Source organism: Loxodonta africana, chromosome 13 (assembly GCF_030014295.1).
Source record: "Loxodonta africana isolate mLoxAfr1 chromosome 13, mLoxAfr1.hap2, whole genome shotgun sequence".
Lineage (NCBI taxonomy): Eukaryota > Metazoa > Chordata > Mammalia > Proboscidea > Elephantidae > Loxodonta > Loxodonta africana.
This window is the reverse complement of record NC_087354.1, coordinates 77,207,105-77,233,770: the sequence shown is the minus strand read 5'-3', so window position 1 is coordinate 77,233,770 and position 26,666 is coordinate 77,207,105. Positions and strand designations below refer to the sequence as shown.

At 37.9% G+C, this 26,666-nt stretch overlaps 1 protein-coding gene across 1 annotated transcript in view; it reads left to right on the top strand.

The window, feature by feature from the left end:
* The window catches only part of DCHS2 (dachsous cadherin-related 2), a 387,869-nt gene that overhangs the window by 275,749 nt on the left and 85,454 nt on the right, over window positions 1-26,666 (top strand). Inside the window, exons 4-10 of the mRNA XM_064267620.1 lie at window positions 6,559-6,795; window positions 8,405-9,421; window positions 12,495-12,682; window positions 14,196-14,295; window positions 20,254-20,411; window positions 21,498-22,341; window positions 24,658-24,897. Of these exons, the coding sequence (XP_064123690.1) occupies window positions 6,559-6,795; window positions 8,405-9,421; window positions 12,495-12,682; window positions 14,196-14,295; window positions 20,254-20,411; window positions 21,498-22,341; window positions 24,658-24,897 (2,784 nt within the window). The remainder of the gene's footprint in view (window positions 1-6,558; window positions 6,796-8,404; window positions 9,422-12,494; window positions 12,683-14,195; window positions 14,296-20,253; window positions 20,412-21,497; window positions 22,342-24,657; window positions 24,898-26,666) is intronic.

Sequence of the window (26,666 nt, the reverse complement as noted above, 5' to 3'; positions counted from 1 at the left end):
TCATCAGTTATAGCAAGGCACCATCTAGTTCTTCTGGTCTCAGGCTAATGTAGTCTATGGTTTATGTGGTCCTTTCTGTCTCTTAGGCTCATAATTACCTTATGTCTTTGGTGTTCTCCATTCTTCCTTGCTCCAGGTGGGTTGAGACTAATTGATGCATCTTAGATGGCTGCTTGCTAGCATTTAAGACCTCAGATAGCACTCTCCAAAGTGGGATGCAGAATGTTTTCTTAATAGATTTTATTATGCCAATTGACTTAGATGTCCCCTGAAACCATGGTCCTCAAACCCCCGCCCCTGCTACACTGGCCTTTGAAGCATTCAGTTTATTCAGGAAAGTTCTTTGCTTTTGGTTTAGTCCAGTTGTGTTGACCTCTCCTGTATCATGTATTGCCTTTCCCTTCACTTAAAATAAAACTTACCTTTTTTTTTTACTATCTAAGTAGCGAATACCCGCCTCCATCCCTCCCTCCCCCCTTTTTACCATCAAAGAATATTTTCTTCTCTGTTTAAACTATTTCTCTAGTTCTTATAATAGTGGTTTTATACAATATTTGACCTTTTGCAACTGACTAATTTCACTCAGCAAAATGTCTTCCAGATTCTCCATGTTATGAAATGTTTCATGGATTCATCATTGTTCTTCACCAATGTGTAGTATTCCATTGTGTGAATATACTATAATTTATTCATCCATTCATCCATTGATGGGCACCTTGGTTGCTTCTAAGTTTTTGCTATTGTAAAGAGTGCTGTAGCGAACATGGGTATGCATATATCTGTTCGTGTAAAGGCTTTTATTTCTCTAGGATATATTCCAAGGAGTGGGATTGCTAGATCGTATGGTAGTTCTATTTCTATTTTTTTAAGGAAATGCCAAATCGATTTCCCAAGTGGTTGTACCATTTTACATTCCCACCATCAGTGTATAAGTTTTCCAGTCTCTCCACAACCTCTCCAAAATTAATTATTAAGTGTTTTTTGGATTAATGCCAGTCTTGTTGGAGTGAAATGAAATCTCATTGTAGTTTTGATTTGCATTTTTCTAATGGCTAATGATCATCAGCATTTCCTCATGTATGTGTTAGCTACCTGAATGTCTTCTTTAGTGAAGTGCCTGCTTATATCCTTTGCCCATTTTTTAATTGAGTTGTTTGTCTTTTTGTGTTAGAATTTTAGCAGAATCATGTAGATTTTAGAGATCAGGCACTGATGGGAAATGTCATAGCTAAAAACTTTTTCCCAGTCTGCAGGTAGTCTTTTAACTCTTTTGGTGAAGTCTTTGGATGAGCATAGGCGTATGATTTTTAGGAGCTCCCAGTTATCTAGTTTCTCTTCTCCATTGTTCGTAATATCTTGTGTACTGTTTATGCCATGTATTAGGGCTCCTATTGTTGTCCCTATTTTTTCTTCCATGATCTTTATCGTTCTAGATTTCATGTTTAGGCCTTTGACCCATTTTGAGTTAGTTTTTGTGCATGGTGTGAGGTATGGGTCTTGTTTCATTTTTTTGAGGATGGATATCCTGCTATGCCAGCACTATTTGTTAAAAAGACTGTCTTTTCCCCAATTAACTGACTTTGGGCCTTTGTCAAATATCAGCTGCTCATATGTGGATGGATTTAGGTCTGGATTCTCAATTCTGTTCCATTGGTCTATGTATCTGTTGTTGTACCAGTATCAGGCTGTTTTGACCACTGTGGCGGTATAATAGGTTCTAATATCAGGTAGAGTGAGGCCTCCCACTTTGTTCGTCTTGTTCAGTAATGCTTTACTTATCCGGGGCCTCTTTCCCTTCCATATGAAGTTGGTGATTAGTTTCTCCATCTCATTCAAAAATGTGGTTGGAGTTTGGATAGGAATTGCATTGTATCTATAGATTGATTTTGGTAGAATAGATATTTTTACAATGTTAAGTCTCCTCATCTATGAGCAAGGTATGTTTTTCCACTATATAGGTCTCTTTTGTTTTCTTGCAGAAGTGTTTTGTAGTTTTCTTTGTATAAGTCTTTTACATCTCTGGTAAGATTTATTTCTAAGTATTTTATCTCTTTGGGGGCTACTGTAAATGGTATTGATTTGATGATTTCCTTTTCGATGTTCTTTTTTTTTTGGTGTAGAGGAATCCCACTGATTTTTGTATGTTTATCTTGTATTCTGATACTCTGCTGAACTCTTCTATTAGTTTCAGTAGTTTTCTTGAGGATTCTTTAGGGTTTTCTGTGTATAAGATCATGTCATCTGCAAATAGAGACACTTACTTATTCCTTACCAATCTGGATACCCTTTATTTCTTTATTTAGCCTAAATGCTCTGGCTAGGACCTCCAGCACAATGTTGAATAAGAGTAGTGATAACGGGCATCCTTGTCTGGTTCCTGTTCTCAAGGGGAATGCTTTCAGTCTCTCTCCATTTAGGATGATATTGAGTATTGGCTTTGCATAAATGCCGTTTATTATGTTGAGGAATTTTCCTTCTATTCCTTTTTGCTGAGAGTTTTTATCATGAATGGGTGTTGGACTTTGTCAAATGCCTTTTCTTCATCAATTGATAAAATCATGTGGTTCTTGTCTTTTGTTTTATTTATATGGTGGATTACATTAATTGTTTTTCTAGTGTTGAACCATCCTTGCATACTGGTATAAATCCCACATAGTCGTGGTAAATTATTTTTTTGATATGTTGTTGAATTCTATTGGCTAGAATTTTGTTGAGGACTTTTGCATCTAAGTTCATGAGAGATGTAGGTGTGTAATTTTCTTTTTTGTGGTGTCTTTATCAGGTTTTGGTATCAGGGATATGCTGGCTTCATAGAATGAGTTAGAGAGTATTCTGTCCTTTTCTATGTTCTGAAATACCTTTAGTAGTAGTGGTGTTACCTCTTCTCTGAAAGTCTGGTAGAACTCTGCAGTGAAGCCGGCTGGGCCAGGGCCATTTTTTGTTGGGAGTTTTTGAATAAAAATTTTTTTTGTTGGGAGTTTTTTTGAATGAAAATTTTAGCAGGCTTAGAGGTATAAATTGGAAGTAATAGTTTTAATTTTGCATTTCATTTATTATTTTGATTTTCAGCATCATACTTATCATTTTTTTTCTTTCTTACCTGAATTATCTGCCCTTATCCACTGCTAACGTAACTTTTGGTTTACTTGTTATTTTTTATCTTGATTGCAGAACACTTTTATTTATTATGGATAGTAAATTGTTTTTTCTCATATGCTTTGTAAATATTTTTTTCAAAACGTTGGCTTTTGAGTTTATTTCAAAACCCTGAGTGAGTGAATGGAGGAATAAATGATAAGAAGGATTTTAAAAACTAATAAAGTACATGCATTAAATTTGTAATAAACATATATACATAGGCTGCCGTGGAATCGTAGAAGAATGACATCTGAAACAAAGTGGAGGGTAAGAGAAAGCTACCTGCACCAAGTGAGACTTGAGGTGTGTTTTAAAGCATGAATCCCATTGCCATCAAGTGGATTCCAACTCATAGCAGGTCTATAGGACATAGTAGAACTGCCCTGTAGGGTTTCCAAGGTTGTAATCTTTACTGAAGCAGACTGCCACATCTTTCTCCCTCGGAGCAACTGGTAGGATCGAAATGCCACCTTTCAGTTAGCAGCAGAACACTGAACCACTGCACCACCAGGGCTCCTTAAAGTATGAATACCAAAAACCAAACCCACTGCTGTTGAGTAGATTCCTCATAGTGACCCTACAGGACACAGTAGAAGTGCCCCATAGGGTTTCCAAGGAGTGCCTGGGGGATTCAAACTGCTGTCCAAGGTCTTAACCACTATGCCACCAGGGTTTCCAAAGTATGAATTAAAAAAAAAAAAAAGTATGAATAGATATCATTAAATGAAAGATGACAAAGTTGTTCAGGGAAGAGGGTGCAGCATGTCCAAACGAGGGCAGTGAGTTTATGTTAATGGCGATGGAATAATTTGGAAAAAGCAAAAATGGTTGCACAACTTGTCACTGAATTGTACATGTAGAAATTGTTTAAATGGTCTATCTTTTGCTGTGTGTATTTTCACCAAAAAATAAAGGAAGAAAATAAGATAAAGCAAATTAAAAAAAATAAGCAAGGTGTATCCTGAACATCGTACATAGTTCAGTGTGCCTAGATCAAAAGGTATATGGATAGTGGTGAGACAGGCCTACAGAGACAGAGCAAGGGCAACTTAGCAACAGCGTGGTATTCTAGGATAACACATTTGAACGTTACCCTGAAAATTTGGGAAGACATTGATATGTCTAGATGTGGATTTTAGGAAGTTTATTCTGACACACGTATGAGAAATGGCTCAGAAAGAGTATGTCTGTAGACAGGAAAACCTGATTGTGCTCTTGTTGTGGTAAGCATTAACTTTTCATTGTCAAAAATCATCAAGGATGCAAAATGAAACCTTTTGATGTTTCTTTAAAATTGAAATTTAGTCAACTCAAGAAAAATTTATACCTGGGGAGTCGGGGAAGGTAAGGTAGAGGGACTTATTTTCTTTTTGGCCTTTTTTCATTATTTGTTTTAGTTTTTTTTTTTTTTTTTTTTTAATCAAGGATAGACTTTAATAATAAAAACAAGAATCTTTTTTTTTAACTTCACCAAAAACATAGGAAAGTTCTAATTTAGAACTTGTATGATAAATATTGTGCTTTGGTGGATCACCAAATCAGTATGAACACAAATTGCAATAAAAACCAAAAACCAAACCCAGTGCCGTCGAGTCAATTCCCACTCATAGTGACCCTATAGGACAGAGTAGAACTGCCCCGTAGAGTTTCCAAGGAGTGCCTGGCGGATTTGAACTGCCGACCTTTTGGTTAGCAGCCAAATTGCAATATGGTTGCTAAAATCTGGTATAATAATAGTTGGTTACTTCAGTGGTTTACAGTACTCTAATAAAGAGTGCTATACTCTGCTGTGTAATAGTCAGATTGTATCTGGAACTGTGTATTTATTTTGGATGCCTGACTTGAGAGGATCACCTGGGTCATGTTTAGGAGGAAGGAACCTTGGTGATGAAATGTATCGAAATCATGTTAGATAGGAAACTATTAAAGAAAATGGGCATGTTATGCTTGGAGTAGGTCAGACAAGATATTTTATTTTAGTTGTTAAAGATCTGTGATGCCAAAGAGAAATAAAACATACTTCATTAAATTTATAACAGAAATAGGAACAAGGAACTGAAGCTGCAAGGAGGTAGATTTTGACTTAAAATAAAAATGAGTGGTTGCTACTTAACCTTTTCATGCCTAAAAAACTGATGATTTTGACAGTGTTGTCAACTTCTTATAAACTGGCAAAAGATGTAGCATTCCCTCATTTAACTAATAATTATGACCGGGTGTACTGTAATAGAGTCCATAAAGTTGAGCTATGTTTATTTGTATGCAACTTTATTTAATAAGTGTGGATGTATTTTCTTTTCCATTAAATAAAACTAACACGACTATTTTTTAAGTTTATTATGTGGGAACTTTTATGTTTTCAAGCTAGCACAGTAAATAGTTGTTGTTAGTTGATATCCGCCGATTCTAACTCATGGCGGCCCAGTGTGTGCAGAGTAGAACTGTGCTCCATAGGGTTTTCAAGGCAGTGATCTTTCAGAAGCAGACCACCAAGCCTGTCTTCTAAGGTGCCTCTGGGTAGGTTTGAACCGCCAACTTTTGGTTAGTAGTCCAGTGTTTAACCATTTGTGTCATGCATTAACAATATTAAGTAATCAGTTTTCTCAGAATTATGGATCTCTCCCTAACATGACCATACACACCCCCTTCTCCCACACACACTATGTACATATGCCTAACTTGCCACTCTCATCCCCATGGTTTTAATATTTATTGACATTTTCTTACCTTTGGCTATGGGTATTACATCCCCTAAGCTACAATGATGGAGTGGAGTCGGTTGAGAGAGAGCTGTCCTACAATCTAGTTCAAGGCAAATGTCAGATGCCTCTGAAGATAAAATATATTTCATCCTGTAAGTGACTGGGCAGATTGTAATCACCCTATAACCCCATGTTGGCCTAGAATACACTGGACTATGGGATATACTCTGTTATTCCATCATCCTGGGCTGGTGATATGGTGGTGTTTTTGTTGTGTATGGTCAAGTTAATTCTGACTCATAGTGACTCTGTGTGGCAGAGTAGAACTTCCCCATAGGGTTACTAAGGCTGTGATCTTTACTGGAGGAGATCATCATGTCTTTTCTCCCAGGAAGCAGCTGATGAGTTCGAACTGCCAAACTTTTTGGTTAGTACCCAAGTGCTTAACCTTTTGCACCACCAGGGATCCTGGTAATATGGTAGTGAGACCTCAGAAAGGCAACGGGATTTTGTGTTTTCCTGGTGAATTGATATGATATACTTCCAAGATGTGTCTTTATGAAAATAGTGCTTACTAGAGAGAATTTGGGCCATCATTTTGCAAATATGCCCAATTTCTTTGGTTGGAAAGTAGACTTAACGTATCAAAAGTTACTATTGCTCGTCAGTACTTATTGCATGTTATCTGTTTATTAAGTCTTTTTTTTCTCCTACACAGGAATTATTTATTTAACATCAACTCTCAGTCATTTGGAATCTACTACACTTCTGTTGATGGTCTGTGCTCGAGATGGTGGCGGGCTCACATCTGCCATTAATGCCGACGTCACTATACACATTGTTCCGACAAGTCTGGCACCTGCCGAATTTGAAAGGTCCAAATATACTTTCTCAGTTTGTGAAGACGTGCCTGAAGGCAGCCCTGTTGGAACAGTGAAAGCAGGAGAGCCCTTGAGTAAGTACTTTTCATGCTGCATAAAAGTCCATTATCGAGCATTTCCTGTATTTAGCCCACACAACCTTGTATAAATTTTTCCTTCTCTCCATCTTAGCTAATGTAAAAACGAAGGGAGATAGTGAAACTTGTGGCTTGCTCTTTGTTGTTTCATCATGTTTCTATCAAAAATTGTGAATTATTCAAATTAATAACAAAAGGGTAATGTTTAAGTAAAATACACTTTATATCCTAGTCGAAATACTATGCCACTGTTTTTTTTTTTTGTTTAATGATGTCCAGTATACTAACTGGGAAAAAGAAGGTAGTATATATATATGTACACCCAACCCATCGCTGTTGAGTTGATTACAACTCGTGGTGACCCTATAGGACAGAGTGGAGCTGCCCCATATGGTTTCCAAGAAGCAGCTATTGGATTCAAACGGTCGACCTCTTGGTTGGCAACTGAGCTCTTAACCTATGTGTGTGTAAATATATATATATATATTTTCTGATTACAAAAGTATAGATACTTTTAAAAGGAAGTTTAAATCAATACAGAATACTTACAATGTAGAAAGTTTGTCTCCTATAATCCATTCCCCCAAACACCCACAAGCTTAATTTTTTTTTTTGCAAAAATGTATCCTTTTACATTTTTTTTCCTACAGCTACCCTCTTTTTCCCACTTAGTATATATTGGACATCATTCTGTACCATTAAAAAAAATAGTTGCATAGTATTTATACTAGGATATAAAGTGCATTTTACTTAAATGTTATCCTTTTGCTATTAATTTGAATGATTCACAATTTTTGCTAGTCCAAGGGGTGCTGCAGGGAGTATCCTTGTCTTTTAGACTTGTGGTGGTATCTCTACAGAATAAATTCCTAGATGTGAATTACTTGTTCAACAATCTTGTCCTACTCGAAGTCCCCTCCTTTTTTTTTCTCTGCCTTCTCCCGACATTTGTAGAGAGTTTTTGCCATTCATTGGTAGATATCTAGAGAAAGAAACATAATCTTAACGTGGCTTCCTCAAATATATAAAAAAGGTATCCAAATTATGCTCTGAATCTTTCCCTTTTACCTAATGCAAGAAGAAGGAAGGAATGAAGACAGTTAAACCTGTGACTTGCTCCTTGTCCATTGAACATAACCTCTGTCCATTTATACATCTTAAACCACCTGTCGTGCCCACTTGTCAACAGTCTTTGGAGTGCTGAGGAAGAAGCAAAACATTGTATTGTATTCTCCAGTGCTGTCTTAGGTGCCGTTGAGTTGGTTTCGACCCTTAATGACTCCATGTGAAAGAGTAGAACTGCCCCATGCGGTTTCCTGGGCTGTAATCTTTATGGGAGCAGATTGCCATGTCTTTCTCCCACAGAGCTGCTGGGCGGGTTTGAACCACCAACCTCTTCCATTAGTGGCTGAGCATTTGACTGTTGCGCCACTAGGGCTCCTTGTATTCTCCATATGTATAGCATATACCAACATTTTTTTTCAAGTTCTTTTTTTTGTCATTTATTTTTATATCAACATTGTTGATGTATATATTAACATTTTTAGCTACCAGGATTTTTTTTTTTTATGCATATAGAGACAGTTTTCTCTTTTTACTCCCCTAGATTCCACAGAGCCAATCTTTTACAGAATCACTTCTGGCAATCTGGATGCAAAGTTCTCTATTCACCCGTGGCTGGGCATCATTTGTACCCAGAAGCCTCTAGATCATGAAACGCAGCCCATGGCTGTGCTCACCGTCCAGGCGCAGCTGGGAAGCTCCCCAAGCTGCAGCAGCACAGAAGTCAACATAACTGTCCTTGACGTCAATGATAACTACCCAGCATTTCTCACAGACTCTGACGAGATTAAAATATTGCAGGTCACACCGCCTGGCACAGCCTTGTACCTTGCACGAGCAGAAGACAAAGACAGTGGTCTGAATGGATTTATTCAATACTCCATTGCCAGCCAGACCCCAGGCATCTTCACCATTGACCAAGGCCTTGGTATGGTGTACCTCAATGGAAGTCTGGAAGGGGACGTGCCGCAGAAGCACATGCTGACGCTCATGGCCAAGGACTGTGGAGTTCCTCCTCGGGCATCCCTTTTAGTGCTGACAGTAGTTTTTGAAAAACAAGAATCAAGTCCACCCTTGACTTTTGAAAATTTGGTCTATCAAGTAGAAATTAGTGAATCCCTCTCACCAACTACCCAAATACTGCAGATACAGGCCTACTCACTTGACCCACAGCAGACAACTTCACAGCTTATGTACTCTCTGGAGCCCAGCATAGCCTCAGCCGTCTTTGGCGTCAGCCCTTACACAGGTTGGATTTATACGCGGAGACAACTCGACTATGAATCCAAACAAACATATAATTTCAGAGTGTTTGCCTGGATTCCAGAGGACAGATTGTCGCAAAATGCGAGCACCTCAGTAATTGTTCATGTCCTGGATGAGAATGACAATTCCCCTACCTTCTTGCATGATGTGTTGTTTTTGAAAGTCAAGGAGAGTCCTGTTCTCCAAGGGGTGATGGGCAAGATTACGGCAGTTGACAGAGACTCTGGGAAGAATGGACGGCTCTCATATTTCCTTTTGTCTGATGGAAAATTCTTCAAGATGAATCCTAATACAGGTAGCATTTCATAGCTTTCACCTATTCCTATAAAACTGAGACTGACAAAACTCAAATCTTTCAAGTATAGCATTAGTACAAACATATAATTAAAGCTATAGTTTATAGTAAATACACATATTTGATTATAGTATTGCGTGGTTTTAAAATAAAGTAAAACTTGAATAGAATTTTACCTATAATGATTCACATTTCTCTTGCCTTACGTCCATATAGTGCTGATATATGGTTCTTACTTAGGTATAGTCAGAACTGGATTGAATAAATTCTTGGGTAAAGTCTAAATTTTTTGAACAACCATTCTTTTTCATTTGTAGATTTTTTCAAAATGTCAAGAACATTTTATGAAATATAAATTTCCTCAGTGTAAGAGCAGAAATCAATCCATTAGTTAAGATTTCAAAGTTGATTTAGGGATATATGTTCCCATTCTCATTTCGGCAAGGGAAAAGGGAGAAGGGGAAAAAATTTACAGTGAGTGTTTTTAAAGTTTTAATTAAGAAATTAAATATAAAAATGTTACTATATTTAAAATTTGTTGTTAGGTTTCGTCAAGTCGGTTCCAACTCATAGGTAATTTGTTTCATTTTTATAACCACTTAAAAATGAAATATAATTTCCCCAAGTATATAGTTGAGGACACTGAGACTCAGATAGCTCAAGGAACTTGCCCGAGGTCATGGAGCTAGTAGGAGGAAAGAGAAGGCCACCACTTTGTACCGCTCCACCCTTGATTTTTGAAAATTTGGTCTGTCAAATTTGGAGGCACAATTTATATTATAGCCTGTACAAATGGTACCCCCTGCCCTTTTCTGAAGGGGTTGACTTCAAGCCATCGATCTAAAGGCACCTTTACATGTGAACTAGAGAAAGGTGCCTCTTCTTGCAGGCAGATGTAGCTTGTCATCAGGTGCATGGCTTGCCAAGAAGAGTACAAGCTGGACTGGTGCTCCCACTCGCTCCTGAAGCCGGGACCCCTCTCCTGTGCAGGACACACACTGCACACCTGTTCACCATGGCCCTGCTTGTACTTTACTCCCATATGGCTAGTTTTCTAGGTCTTCTATTTCACTTGATATATTTTTTTTTAAATATGCAAACTATCATTGGTTTCTCTATGATCTTCTATCTCCCACAACCAGTCCAGCCCCCAGATTCAGAAGACCAGGCCTTGTTCCCTTAGTTGTGTGATCTTGAGCAAGTAACAACCTCAGAGCTTCAGTTACCTTAGTGTGCATAGAGGAGCTAACTCGTGACCTGCTCTGGGTCATGCTCTGAGGGCACCCTTCAGTGGACTGCAGGCAAGCCCGCCCTCCATATCCTGGTGCTCTGAGCAGACATCTTGTCTTAGTGATCAGGACTCTTCCTCCCATTGAGCCCTGACTTGGCATCATCCACACCCCAGCCCCAGGCCAAGCCCACAGTCGTTGTCACCACTGACCTCCAAACAGGAACAGCTGCTTCTTATCAGTTAGAATTGGTTTATCAAATAAAGATCTGCTTGCCATTTAGGACACAGGGTTTTCAGAGAAGAATTACAGTTTGGAATTTAAGTTAAAAAAAAAAAAAGGAAGTTGTTTTGTGGGATTTTTGTTCATTACAAAAAGTTGTAGTAAACACTGCATTTTAACTCGCCAATCCAGCAATTTACCCAAAGGTGAATTTTCTAATTTGTTCTTTATTTTGACTTTTGTTTTGTTGTTAGTGGCCGTCGAGTCAGTTCCTACTCATGGCAACCCCATGTGTGCATAGTAGAATTGTGTTCCATAGGGTTTTCAAGGCTGTGACCTTTCAGAAGCAGATCACCAGGCCAGTCTTCCAAGGAGCCTCTGGGTGGGTTCAAACAGCCAGCCCTTCGGCTAATAGTCCAGCATTGACTCGATGTCATTTTATTTGGATTAAGAGGGAAAAAATTCTTAGAAATAGGAATAATAGGTGGTCACTTCATGTATGTTGTTGTTGGAGGCTGTTGAGTCAGTTTTGGCACGTAGTGAACCCACGTGGTAGTAGAACTGCCCATGGGGTTTTCTTGGCTGTAATCTTTATGGAAGCAGATTACCAGGTCTTTCTCCCTCAGAGCCACTGGGTGGGTTTGAGCTGCCAACCTTTCGGTTAGCAGCCAACCTTTTTACCACTAGGGCCCCTTCACTTCATGTATGCTTTCTCACAAATAGATATTTTTATAAATGGTGAGGAAACCAGTGCGCAGCAGAACTCCACAGCAGGAGATGGGCTACCCAAGAAGGCACATGTCCCCCAGCAGCCCTTGGCAGTAGGCAGGGCCAGTTAGGATTTTAAGCCTGAGTCTCCATGTCTGACACATGTGGGGAGTTACAGAACGGGGCACAGTTCTAGGCACAAATATGTAAAAGAAGGATTGTAAAGCATTTAGAGTTATTGGAGAAGTCACTACCAATTGCTACGCATGTATTTTGTGAGAGAAAAAGAATTAACTGTGTAAGACAAACCACTGTCTGAGGAATATCATCTGATTTCCAGAAAGATGTTCTGTCGTTGTTTTAAAGTAATAATAACAACTACTATCTGTGTAATAATTTACAGTTTACAAGATACTTTTAAATTTATGGTTGCATTTGCTCCTAGTGACAGCCCCAGGAGGTGGGCTGAGAGAGATCATTAGGTGTCTGAGGTGGGGGTAGGGAGACCCGGCCCGAGACGTTGGGATGTCAGGCTTCACGTACTTCCCGCTATTCTATATAGCAGCATAGGGAGGAATAAGCACCGATCTTAAGTCTTTCATATTATTAATAAATCCCCACAGAATATTTTATCATTTGCCTTTATGAATTCATTTTTTAGTTCAAACGGTTGGTGGTCATAGATAATTTGAAATTCAAAGAATGACAATTTTAAAGACGCATTTTCGGTAGCATCTTTAGAGAATTCTTTCAACAGTAGAACCAACTACTGTGCACAGGGTCTTGGAAATTGTGCTTTTGCTCAGAGCTTTGTATTTCATCATCTTTTGTGTGAATTATTTTGGATGTGGTTCACAATGTCAGTATCATAATTCCCAACGTCTGTCTCTTTTGTTCTACCTTGTGTTTCTCAGGTGAACTTATAAGCTGGGTGGCCTTGGATCGTGAGGGTCAAGCACATCATCAGGTGACTATCCTGGTGACTGACCACGGCTCCCCACCCCAAAATGCCACGATGGTGGTTTATATCTCAGTTACTGACATCAATGATAACAAGCCATATTTCCCACAGTGCCTCCCTGGAAAGGAGTTACACATCAAGGTATGTGGAATGATTTTTCAATATTCTTAGCCTCTGTGGAATTATACAACATTTGTTTTGAGCACCATCTTGTGGTAAAAAGTGAGAATTTATCAAATCAGTCTGTGTATGGCTATGCGTACATCTCAAGAAGAACTAGTAATTGTGCAAATGTCAAAGAAGACATTTCTTAAAGAAAATGGTTATATGTGGCATTTGGGATGGCACATTTAGCTGTCTTATAATAATGTAGCTCTGCCCTTCATATACAAATGTAATGGTACCCCGTTATCAGTAATACTCGAATGTGAATTGTTTTTCCAGCAGTGCATGTGTGTCTGTATACAGGCCTCCTTCTGAGCAGGCGATACAAGATGGTTAGTTAAAGGTAGGGGACAATCTAAAATGGTTAGTTAAAGGTAGGGGACGATCTAAAATGGTTAGTTAAAGGTAGGGGACAATCTAAAATGGTTAGTTAAAGGTAGGGGACAATCTAAAATGGTTAGTTAAAGGTAGGGGACAATCTAAAATGGTTAGTTAAAGGTAGGGGACAATCTAAAACGGTTAGTTAAAGGTAGGGGACAATCTGTGGTTCCAAAGGGGACAGCTGTACACCCAGAGATTATAAACGGTGATCCTTCTGAGCACATGCACAAACTTCCAATTATATTATCTTATTCTTTTTCACGTCCATGATTTTGTATGTTTTACAGTATATATAATAAATTAACCTATTAGCTCATGTACTACATAATTATTAAATAAATATACCTGGCAGCTACTCCTAATTTTTTTTTTGATGAATGGGTTATACAAATAAAAGCTTGGAAGCTCCTGCTACAAAACACTTGAATTGGATTTTCAAATTGTGTTCAAATATGCATATAGAACAATTTTAAAAAGGTACTGAGGAAGTCAATAACTTTAACTTGATCTTCCAAAGCCAGATTTAAAGAAATATCTTATCAAAGCAAAACATTATCATAATACCTTCATAATTTTTAATTAAAATATCCTGTAGCTTTAATTGGGCAGTGAGACTCAGAACAGGGAGTGGAGCGCCACACGTGCGTTTCAGTATTCCAGGAAAGCTCCTTAATTAATGGGGTATGTGTCCTGTAGTGGAGGGTCATGTTTACCTTCAGCATATTTTTTACCATAACAACAACCTTTTAAAAACTGTCCTGAGAAGGTGATGAATGAGAAGATGCTAGGATTCCCAAAATACATCCAAAATCTAAGATTATTTAGTTTATTTGATTTTTCTTCTTCTTCTTCTTCTTTTTTTTTTTTTTTTAGCATTAGTTCCAATACTTCAGATAATTTGCTCAAATCGAGTAAAAATTTAAATTTGTTGGATGGATTCTTTTCATGCACTTAAACTCATATAACTTTTATATGGTAGCCATGCGAATAATATGTGGATTTTAAAATAGCTAAAAATGCTTAGTAGTAATGTGTTCTTATTTAAAGGTTAACTGACATTTCTTTTTTAAAATTTCACTAATTTCTAAGCCATTTGTTTTAATGACAGGTTCTGGAAGGTCAACCAGTAAATATGCTAGTTACAACTGTGTTTGCAAAAGATCTTGATGAAGGAAACAATGGAGAAGTGATATATTCAGTATCTTCAGGTAAAAGCCACTATTCTTAAAGGATTAAGAGCTTCGCAAATTTCCTCTTTCATTTATCTGCTATCTGTCTACTTCTGGGAAGAGAGGTTCTACTTTGATTACTTAGAATGCCCTAGTTAACTTTGGAAATAACGCCTAACAAAATATACTTGTTACATTTGAGGATCACCTTCATTTAAACAAAAAACTTAAAACTTCAGTGTAAAATCAGAGCAGTGCTACTATGTCCTAAATAGAAATCATCCATCTTCAATGAATAAATAGCCTGTTCTAATCTAATCCTAGAGAGAAGAAAAACTGACTTTGCAAGCATTCAGTCAAAAGCCTTCTTTTGGCTACTAAGTCAGTAAGATCTTTGTATCTTTTTTCCTCCTGTTTTTTTTTGGGGGGCATGGGAAAGAGAATATATGTAGGAGGCAGTGGAGATGGAAAGGGAAGACACACACACACACACACGCACACATGTGTGGGCACATGAATGCACACACAGATTAATGTAGTCAGCTGTAATCTGCTATAATACCATTATTTAAAAACAAGCAAAACTATGCTGTGTAGTATTTATGAATATACGGGCTAGGAAGATACACCCCCACTTCAGAATAGTGACTACGAGAAAGGAAGAGAGCAATGAGATTTGGAGATACACACAGCTTCTAACACTGTATTTATATTCTGTCATTTATTTAAAAAACTTGAAGAAAATACTGATAATTGATCAGTCTTGAAGGTAATGATGCGGATGATCATTGTAATTGTTCTGAATGTTTGAAATATGTATTAAGCTTTAAAAAGTCAGCTTCTAAAGTGTTACTCAGGCATAGCAATATGAAAAATATGATTATATACATATTGTGCTATTCATATCTGTTTTCATTTCATCTGACTGAAAAATAGAGGCAACTACAAAATATAATAAGATAAAATAACAAGATAAAATCAGTATGATTGGAACAAAGATATGAACCCTATTATGAAAGTATTCTACAATATTCCTATGAGATTAAAGTAAATGGATCAAAGCATAGTAAATGGATCAAATCACAACTAATAAATATTGCACGATTTCATGCTCTAGACTCTGAGCTTTTTGAAGGTAGGAGTACTTTTTTATTTGTCTTTATATCCTCTAAAACTGGTAAAGTCCCTGTCTATGGTAATAACTCAGCAACTGTTGAACGAGACAATGAAAGAGAGTTTCTGTCTCAGGCATTGTCTGAGTTTTTGGTTTGTTTGAAGTAGTCCCCTTTTGTTAAAGAATGCAAATCTGGTTTTTAACTAAAATCTCTGTGATAATCAACTTGAATTAAAAGTATCAGTATGTACCTAGGACAAAATTTGCGTGCATGTGTTTGCGCTTGTGTTCTCTGTCCACTAAAAAGGCCTTGAAACAATGACCAATCCAGAAGCAAGGAGCACCCCTAATGCCCAGAGTGTGGTCTCCCAAAATCACTTTCCACTAAAAGGAACCAGGTGCTCTTGGAGAAATGGCTGATTCCAGGTCTTGGGCAGGAAACCTACAAGATGAGTCTGCACCAGTTTGCCATACCAGATGCGAGGACACTGTTAAAGACTACTAGGATCGTGTCAAAAAGACCCAGGAATCAGCTTTAAGGGATCCCAGTATTCAAAGACAGGACAATTTGAGCATCAATAAAGACAAAAATGGCAATAGATTGAAACACATCTAATCTGTTTGCGTTCACGCATTAATGATTCTTAAAAACAAAGCAAAACTTTCCTGATTATAGTTGGAGCATTGGACGATGTCAGTGAAATCAGCCCATTATTTTAAAAACTGGTAAATATTAGCATGAAGCATTTGTCTTTCCTGTCTTATAATGAACTGTTGCACTGTGTAATTAAAAAGTACACAAGAGACTTTCTATTTATTGGAATATCCCAGCTAATGAATGAAAAAGAAACAATAGAATATTACACTTTCAACACTTCATGGGTCATTAGTGGATGTAGGCATCAGTGGGGTCTAATATCACAAACAAAGGCAGCCAGAAATGTGCTTCAGAAGGGAAACATAAAACAGCGTTTATGAAATAGTCTTGCTGTAAAAACCCAACCTGATTCAGTTTTCTCTGTCTACATGCCAATTTACAGAAAACTCAAGGACAGAGGAACATATTAAGCTACACAATGGAGATGAAACAGCCAAATCTAGACCGTGGACAACTCTTTAGGATACATGATCCAGGTTCATCAACAAATGCATTGCAAGGACAAAATTAAGACATATCATGGATTGAATTGTGTTCCTCAAAAAGATATGTTGAGGTGACATCTAAGTCAATTGGCATAATAAAATCTATTAAGAAAACATTCTGCATCCCACTTTGGAGAGTGGTGTCTGGGGTCTTAAATGCTAGCAAGCAGCCATCTAAGATGCATCAATTGGTCTCAACCTACCTGGAGCAAAGCAGAACGAAGAACACCAAGGACACAAGGTAATTATGAGCCTAAGAGACAGAAAGGGTCACATAAACCATAGACTACATCATCCTGAGACCAGAAGAACTAGCTGGTGCCCAGCTACAACCGATGGACTGCCCTGGCAAGGAACACAACAGAGAACCCCTGAGGGAGTAGGAGAGCAGTGGGGCACAGACCCCAAATTCTCTTAAAAAGACCAGACTTAATGGCCTGACTGAGACTAGAAGGACCCTGGTGGTCATGGCCCCCGGACCTTCTGTTGGGCCAGGACAGGAACCATTCCCAAAGCCAACTCTTCAGACATGGATTGGACTGGACAATGGGATAGAAAAAGATGCTGATGAAGAATGAGCTTCTGGGATCAAGTAGACACTTGAGACTATGTTGGCATCTCCTATCTGGAGGGGAGATGAGAGGGCAGAGGGGATTAAAAGCTGGCAGAATGGACACAAAAAGAGTGGAGGGAAGGAGTAGGTTGTCTCATTAGGGAGAGAGCAATTAGGAGCATATAGCAAGGTGTATATAAATTTTTGTATGACAGACTGACTTGATTTGTAAACATTCACTTAAAGCACACACACACACAAAGGTATGTTGTAGTTCTAACCCTGGCACTAGTGAGTATAACCTTGTTTGGGAATAGGGCCTTTGAAGATGGTATCGGTTAAGTTAACATGTGGTCATACTGGAGTAAGGTGGTCCTAATCTCATCTGAGTGATGTCCTTATAAAATAGAAGAGATACACAGACAGACAGTCCTGTGAGGACAGACTTATGCTGCAGCTTCAAGCTAAGAAATGCTTGGGGCTATCAGAAGTCAAGACAGAAAAAAAAATGAAACTTCTCCTGGAAATTTCGGAGAAAACATGGCCCTGCCAACACCCTGAGTTTGGATTCCTTTTCTCCATACCAGCACTTGTCTGTCAGTTTTACTGTGGTGGCTTGCTTGTTGTGATGCTGGAAGTTGGTATTTCAAACACCAGCAGGGTCACCCATGATGGACAGGTTTTCAGTAGAGCTTTCAGACTAACACAGACTAGGACGAAGGACCTGGTGATCTCCTTCTGAAAAAACTGGCCAGTGAAACCCTTATGAATAGCAGCAGAACATTATCTGATATAGTGCTGGAAGACGAGTCCCTCAGGTTGGAAGGCACTGAAAATACTGGGAAAGAGCTGCCTGCTCAAAGTAGAGTCGACCTTAACGATGTGGATAGAGTCAAGCGTTACAGAGTTTTATCTCCTGATGTGGCTTGACTCAAAAAGAGAAGAAACAGCTGCAAACAACCATTAATAATGGGAAACTGGAATGCATGAAGTATGAATCTAGGAAAATGCACGCAAAAGCTGGACAATGAATAAGGAAGACCGAATAAGAATTGATACATTTGAATTGTGGTGTTGTCAAAGAATATTGAATATACCCTGGACTGCCAGAAGAATGAACAAATCTGTCTTGGAAGAAATGCAGCCAGAACACTCCTTAGAAGCGTGGATGGCGAAACTTTATTTTCACAGAGTTTGGACACGTTATCTGGAAGGCCCAGTCCCTGGAGAAGGAAATCATGCTTGCTAAAGTAGAGGATCAGTGAAATAGAGGAAGACCCTCAAAGAAAAGGGTTGATACAGTGGCTGCAACAATGGGCTCAAGCATAACTACGATTGTGAGGATGGCGCAGGCCCAGGCAGTGTTTTGTTCTGCTGTACATAGTGTTGCTATGAGTCAGAACTGACTCGACAGCACCAAACAGCAGCAACAACAATTCTTCAGAGCTGTGAGACAATAAATGTCTGTTTAAAACCATCTTCTCTGTGGTACTTGTGTGTGTGTGTGTGTGTGTGCATGCGTGTGAGTTCTTTGGTCTTCCTGTTTTCATTGTGCAGTTTTCACATACATATGAGTCAATTGAAAATACTAAGGCTTAGGTCAGGCATACTTTAGTCATCAAAGTGACAGCTTTCCTTTCTAAGATTTTAAGGAGGTCTTTTGCAATTTTTTGCAATAGGTTTGCCCAATGCAATACATGGTTTGATTTCCTGACTGTTGCTTCCGTGGGTGTTGATTGTGAATCCAAGTAAAATGAAATCCTTGATGACTTCAGTCTTTTCTCCATTTACCATGATGTTGTTTATTGGTCGAGTTGTAAGAATTTTTGTTTTCTTTATGTTGAGGTGTAATCTATACTAAAGGCTGTAGTCTTTGATCTTCATCAGTAAGTGCTTCAAGTCCTGTTCACTTTCAGCAAGCAAAGTTTAGTCATCTGCATATCACAGGTTGTTAATGAGTCTTCCTCCAATCCTGATGCCATGTTCATCTTCATAAAGTCCAGCTTCTTGGATTATTTGCTCAGCATACAGATTGAATAAGTATGGTGAAAGGATACAGCCTCGATGCACACCTTTTTTTATTTTTAACCACGCAGTATCCCCCTTCAAACAACTGCCTCTTGGTCTATGTACAGGCTCCTCATGAGCACAACTGAGTGTTCTGGAATTCCCATCCTTCGCAGTGTTATCCATAATTTGTTATGGTATTTTGCATAGTCAATAAAATACAGGTAAACATCTTCTGGTATTTTCTACTTTCAACCAAGATCCATCTGACACCAGCGATGATATCTCTAATTCTACGTCCTCTTCTGAATCTGGGTTGAGTTTCTGGCAGTTCCCTGTTGATGTATGGGTGAAGTTCTTTTTGAATTATCTTTAGTAAAATTCTGCTTGCATGTAATATTAATGATATTGTTAAATAATGTTTACATTCCATTGGATCACTTTTTTTTAGAATGACCATGAATATGGATCTCTTCCGGTCATTTGTCAAGGTAGCTGTCTTCCAAATTTCTTGGCATAAACAAGTGAGCACTTTCAAAGTGGCATCCATATGTTGAAGCATCTCAGTTGGTATTCAGTCAATTCCTGAAGCCTTGTTTTTGCCAGTGCCTGCAATGCAGCTTGGCCTTCTTCCTTCAGTACTTAATTTGCACAAATTATTTTTAAAAAATATATCTTTGAGACAACTGGAAATTTGAAAACTGACTTGGTATTTGATAATATTGAGAGATTCTTACTAATTTTTCAAGATATAATGTTATGTTAATATTCTCTTTTAGAGATGCATGTTGAAATATGTACAGATGAAATGATGTGATTTCTGGAATTTTCTTCCAAAGAAAATGGGGGAGGGAAGTATATGATGGGGTAGAGATGAAATAAAATTGGCCATAAATTGATTATTTTTGAAGTTGGATGATTGGCACATGGGAGTTCATTATATCAGTCTACTTTTTTATATTTTTAAAATGTTCAAAATAAAATATTTTTAAAAATCTATTGTATTTCTTGTCTATGTTTTTAGTATTATTTTTATGTTCATATCCCACAGAGATTAAGGCAGATAAATCTTCCAAATGATTACACATATATTTGGATTAATTGATTCTTTATTATCTGCATCATCAATTAACATTAACTTCTTAATTTTTGTTTTTGCATGCTTTGTCCGTGTATGTAGGAGATGGTTCTGATCACTTTAAGATTGATGCCAACAGTGGTGAAATAAGAACAGCCACAATACTTTCTTCTGATTATAGACCTTCCTACAGGCTGACTGTAATTGCCAGTGACCAGGGTGTGCCTCCCCTTCAAGGACAGGCAGTTATTAATATTCAGGTAATGTTCCATTGTTACCATAGAATGAAAAAGGATGTTTTCAAGGTTTTGTTTGATTTTTATGCAAACGTGTAGAGTGAAGATACGTTAAACAAATGAATATGTTTATTGCATTGTACATACGAGATGTACTTTTTGATTATCACTAGGGAAAGTATTTAGGTCCAAATAATTTTAAAAATTCCCTGTGTACAGTTCTTGACGAGATATTTACTTTCATTACTATATGGGCTTTTATGTTGCTTTGTCTATCTAAAAATGAACAAAAAAGTGTCTTTTCTTTTACTTGTCCCTAAATGCAAGGATGTGGTAAGTTTTCAAGAGAAACTGGTGTGTAAACAAATGGCCATACAACAAATTACATTGTTTTTTTGTAATTTTTTAAAACTTAGAACTAAGTCACATAAAATTCATGTCTTAATATTTTTCTTTAATCATAATGAACAGAGAAGTTGTGGAAAGTCTTTATAGTAGAAAAAATTACACCAGCCATTCAAAAATAAGATGACTTTATATTGCTAGATTTTTCTGTTCATGTACATGACAATCATTATACAACCATAGGTATATATATACTGATCAATAATATATATTCCCGAGAGTTCTGTTTCCAAATTATATTCTTTATTGATTAAGGATATGTGAGTTAGAAGAAAATTCTATATGGTCATACCTCAAGCTTCTTGTTTCGGGCAAAGACGCAAGATACTCTAAATGTGTACAGCTGTTGTTGGTCTCTAGGATTGGTCTCTAGGATTAAGAGTATTTTGGACAACTAGCCATCCCGTATTCCCATTGAAGAATCACAGGCTACAGTTCAGTATGACCTCATCAAACTATCATGTCACATTTTGCAACAAATTTGGAATTATAAATTTCTGTAGTTTCTTATCTTCTAGTTATTATGCAGTTTTAATTCTTCTGAGATACACTGGAATAATATAAAAAGATGTTTTTCCACCAATTAACACATGTATATCACCTAAATGGAATGAATTAGCTTTCAAAATAATGTCATAATATGTATTGCTACAACTGTGTAAAAACTACCACAAATTAACAGCTTTAAAAAATTTCTTATTTCAGGTGATACCACAATCCCAAGGGAGTGCTGTCATTTCTCAGAATATTAGACATTTGGTTATACCAGAAAGCTTAAAGCCTGCGAAGATAATAAGCTTGATAAAATCACCTGACCACCTTCAACAACATCATAGTGGAAAGTTACATTTTAGTATCATTGCAGGTGACAAGGATGGTCATTTTGAAATTGACAGCTCAACAGGAGACTTGTTCCTTGCTAAGGAACTTGATTATGAAATGACATCCCATTATCTTTTCAGGGTGGTTACTAAAGACCATAGCAAAAATCCTCCCCTGGATAGCACAGTCGTCCTTAGTATTGATGTGGAAGACCAGAATGACCATACCCCGTCTTTCCAGGATGAGTTCGTTGTGCTAAGTATAGAAGAGAATGTTCCCATAGGGACTCTGGTGTATGTCTTCAACGCCAAAGATGGCGACGGCAGTTTTCTGAACAGCAGAATACAGTACTTCATTGAATCCCACCACCCTGGGATGAACCCATTTCTCATCCACCCCTCATCTGGCACACTGGTTACTGCATCCCTCCTTGACAGAGAGCTCATTCCCACTGTCATCCTGAAAATCACTGCATCCGATCAGGCGGTGAACGTGACAGACCGGCGACTGAGGTCACTGATAGCCAAGGTTGTGATTTTAGATGTGAATGACCACAGCCCCACGTTCGTGTCCTTCCCCATTGCCCACGTTAAAGAGGATGCCACGGTGGGCTCCGTGGTGCACCACATAGCTGCACAAGATCCAGATGAAGGAAGGAATGGAAGAGTAACGTACAGCATCCTCTCAGGAAATGAGAACATGGCCTTTGTACTAGATGAGTCATCAGGTACCGTGCGAATATGTCACTTTAAATTAAAGCCCCTGGTCACTCATTTTTGTTTATGCCTTTCATTTTCCTCTTTGTTAAAATGATAGTTCTCGAGAAGCATATGCTTTAAAAAAATTAACTTGATTTACTTGTGTAACATGTATGTGATAAGCACAGAGGTTATATAACCTATTTGTGGATCATGACTGTGCTTTGTTCCTAGCTCATACTTCCTGGGCTGAGAATCGTAGCCAACTTCTTTGCCCCCTTGTAGGTCCACATAGGGTAGGAGGTAGGAGATGGTACCAAAGTGAATCAAGGTAAAAAATCACATGAGTCACTGTCCAGTCAGCTCTGACTCATGGCAACTCCATGTGTGTAAGAGTAGAACTGTGCTCCATAGGGTTTTCTTGGCTGACTTTTCAGAAGTATATCACCAGGCCTTTCTTCCGAGGTGCCTCTGGGTGGACTCAGCTCACCAATGGTTTGGTTAGTAGCTGAGCTCTTGGGAACATGACTAATCAAAAGCATTATTCAAAGACTTCAGTGTGGAAACTTACCTTTAAGCTCATACAGGAATACATTTGTAAGTAGCTGGATATAATACATGTTTTATTTTGTTATTTAAATAGCTTGGCTGATTTGGGTATTCAGACTCTTGCTTCTCACATTAACCAACACTTTATTTTTTGCAGAAGCTTTTAGTCACTGTCAAGTACTCAGCAGAAATGTCACTCATTGTCACATCATTTGCTCTGCCATTACCGTGTTGCCAGGTAGCATCTACTGGAAATTTGATGTAGTTTGATGGAAGATTATATGTACAAAGTATCATTCTTAGGAATTTGGAAATGAACTTCCCTCTACCTGTTTTTCAAGAGATTTTGAAAATTAAATGGACTACTATCTCATTCTCTAAAAAAGTAATTTTTGCATGAGCCTTAGAAGAGCTCTCAGATGTATACCATTTGGCCGAGCTGCTAGGAAGAGAATTATTTGGATAGGGACCGAATGTGTAGGATTTAGAACTCACGATCGTAGTCTGGCTGTATTCTCTTGGGAAAGTTCATCAAAATATTTATTAAATCCAGTACATATGGTTCCATTCTGAGGCATATATGGATCCAGCCTAAATGCCCAACTGACAGAGAAATAGTCCAGACATAGCTGCTGATTTCTGTTAGAACCAGGACTCTACAAGGGCCTGTTTCAGTGATACTTAAACCATTTTCCAAGATGGCTAAGGAAGGTCTTTTTCACATTGTTAAAGATGGTGAATAAAATTAGAATTGTGTCTCAGTCATGTAGGTCTCATGAAGCTCAAACAACTGCAGTGGCTGTTCCAGTTAAGATATTTTTCAAAGACATGAAATGCTAATTGCTGAGTGCATTTACATGAGATACGTAATTTTTTCTCTCACAAGGCTCGTATTTATTATATAGTGAGTTTTTCAGTGGCTTATGCCTGTGAAGTATAAAGTGATAAGTAATTGTTAAAAGGCTACTTTATAAAATCTGAATTAGTAAACCTCTTTAATTATTTGGATAAAAGCTCTTACAGGATGGGAAGCCCTGGTGGCATAGTGATTAAGAGCTATTGCTGCTAACCAGGAGGTCAGCAGTTCAGATCCACCAGGCGCTCCTAGGAAACCGTATGGGGCAGTTCTACTGTGTCTCATAGGGAGACTATGAATCAGAATCAACTCGACGGCTATGGTCTTTATCGGATGAGCTTGTTTTAGAGATACAAACAGCAATCCGAAAAAGAAAACGTGACAATTGGAATCATGTAATGTTATATGTGTGCAAGGCTTCATCCATTTTGCTTATATGGGTTGTATGTTTAAACGACAATAGATTGGAAAATGACAATAGACTGGAGACATGTTTTATTCATGAAACTTATTGTCTGGATCATGAAGTCTTTGCTCTTTATTGTTAATAAAAAAAAAAAAAAGACATGTAACTGAGAGTAAGTATAAAGAGACCTTAACTCTTTAACAAAAACCATTGTTTATGCCCTAGATATCTTTTAAAATAAAGGCAGAGGCTGGTAGAGGTATAATTGTGATGTAGCTCCATATGTAAGGGTGTAGATTATTTCTGATTTCACAGTCATCCTTAAAATTTAAATGAGGATGACTTTCCTAACTAATAATTTTATGTTTTTTATTCTAGATAATGTATCCATTTAAAGTTGGCTCAGTAAGATGTACGCTTTGACAGTGAGAGCTTCTGAATTTTTATCCTTAGATAAGTTAGACACAGGTGGAGTGAACATGATTTCTCTAAAGAATATCTGCTGTATATTGTTTCCCTTCTCTTTCAAAACAGGTCTACTAACTACAACTTGTCCTTTGGATCATGAAATCCAAACACAGCACATTCTGACCCTCCTGGCACTGGATGATGGCAGGCCAGCACTTTCTTCATCCCAGACCTTGACAATTACTGTTCTTGATGTAAATGATGAAGCACCAGTGTTTAAGCAACACCTGTATAATGCATCAGTTAAAGAAAACCAAAATCCGGGAGAGTTTGTCACCAGGGTGGAAGCCATGGACAGAGATTCAGGTAATTTAAAAATATGGAAACTGCTAAAAATGGAAACGCTCAAAGATTATAACTGACGTAATTTAAACAAGTTACAGCCCAGGAAAATGAAAGCAGTTGCTAGTTATTTCAAACCACTTATTCTCCTTTGATTCATACACACACCAAAACCCATGTGCACGTCAAGATAATGTGGCTTTTAATAGCGTTTGATTGTGTTGGCCTTTATTACTGTTTATAGCAGAGTGTTATATATCCCAATCAGCATATAATTTATTGATCTGATTTTGATAAATAGAAGTATAGACACAACACCACATTTTTTTTCAGAGTCTAAGTACAAGAAGATAACTGGTTCTTTATTTCCTGTATAAATAGCATAATGCAAGAGCCAGGATGCTGGCCTCAGATTGAATCCTAGTGCTACCACTTGCTAGCTGTATAACCTTAAACAAGTTACTAAACCTCTCAGTGCCTATTTGCTCATTGGTAAAATAGCGATAACAACAGTGCTTACTTCATAGTTCTATTATGTGTATGAAATGAGTTATTATATGTAAAGATCTTAGCCCAGGGTCAGGAACAATAAGTGCTCAGTAAATGTTGATATACATTTTACTATTGTTAATATGATTATAAATATCTGTGTCCAGAAAAATGACTTTGAAGTGAACAGTTACAGTGGTAAGAAATTTATCAATTTTTTCTCTTTTTTTTTTAAAAACTGTGCTTTAGGTGAAAGTTTACAGCTCGTGTTAATTTCTCATACAAAAATTTATACACATATTGTTATGTGACACTTGCTGTAATCCCTATAATGTGACAGCGCACTCCCCTTTTCTACCCTGGGTTTCCCGTGTCCATCCAATAAGCTCCTGTCCCTTCCTGCTTTCTCATCCCACCTCCAGACAGGAGCTGCCCATTTAGTCTCCCATATTGCTTAAACTAAGAAACACACTCTTCATGAGTACTATTTTGTTTTATAGTCCAGTCTAATCTTTGAAGAGTAGGCTTCGGGAATGGCTTCAGTTCTGGATTAACAGAGCATCCAGTGGCCATGGCTTCAAGGGTTCCTCCAGTCACAGTCAGACCGTTAAATCTGGTCTTTTTACGTGAATTTGAGTTCTGTTCCACACTTTTCTCCTGCTCTGTCAGGGACTCTGTTGTGTTCCCTGTCAGGGTGGTCATTGGTGGTAGCTGGGCATCATCTCGTTCTCCTGGTCTCAGGCTGATGTAGTCTCTGGTTAATGTGGCCCTTTTTGTCCCTTGGGATAATAGTTTCCTTGTGTCTTTGGTGTTCTTCATTCTCCTTTGCTCCAGATGGGTTGGGACCAATTAATGCATCTTAGATGGTCGCTCACAAGCTTTTAAGACCCAAGACATCACCCACCAAAGTGGGGTACAGAACATTTTCTTAATAGACTTTGTTATGCCAATTGACCTAGATCTCCTCTAAAACCATGGTCCCCAGACACCAGCCCCTGCTATTCTGTCCCTCGAAGTGTTTGGCTGTGTTTAGGGAACTTCTTATTTTTTGATTTAGAGCGGTTATGCTGACTTTCCTCTGTGTTGTGTGTTGCCCTTTCCTTCACCTAAGATAATTTTTTTTTTACTATCTGGTTTTTTTTTTTTTTCTAGTCAGTGAATTCCTTTCCCTCTCCCTTCCCACCCCCATAATCATCAAAGGTTGCTTTCTTTTGTGTTTAAACCTTTTCTTGAGTTTTTATAATAGTGGTCTGATAAAATATTTGTCCTTCTGCAACTAATTTCACTCAGCATAATGCCTTCTA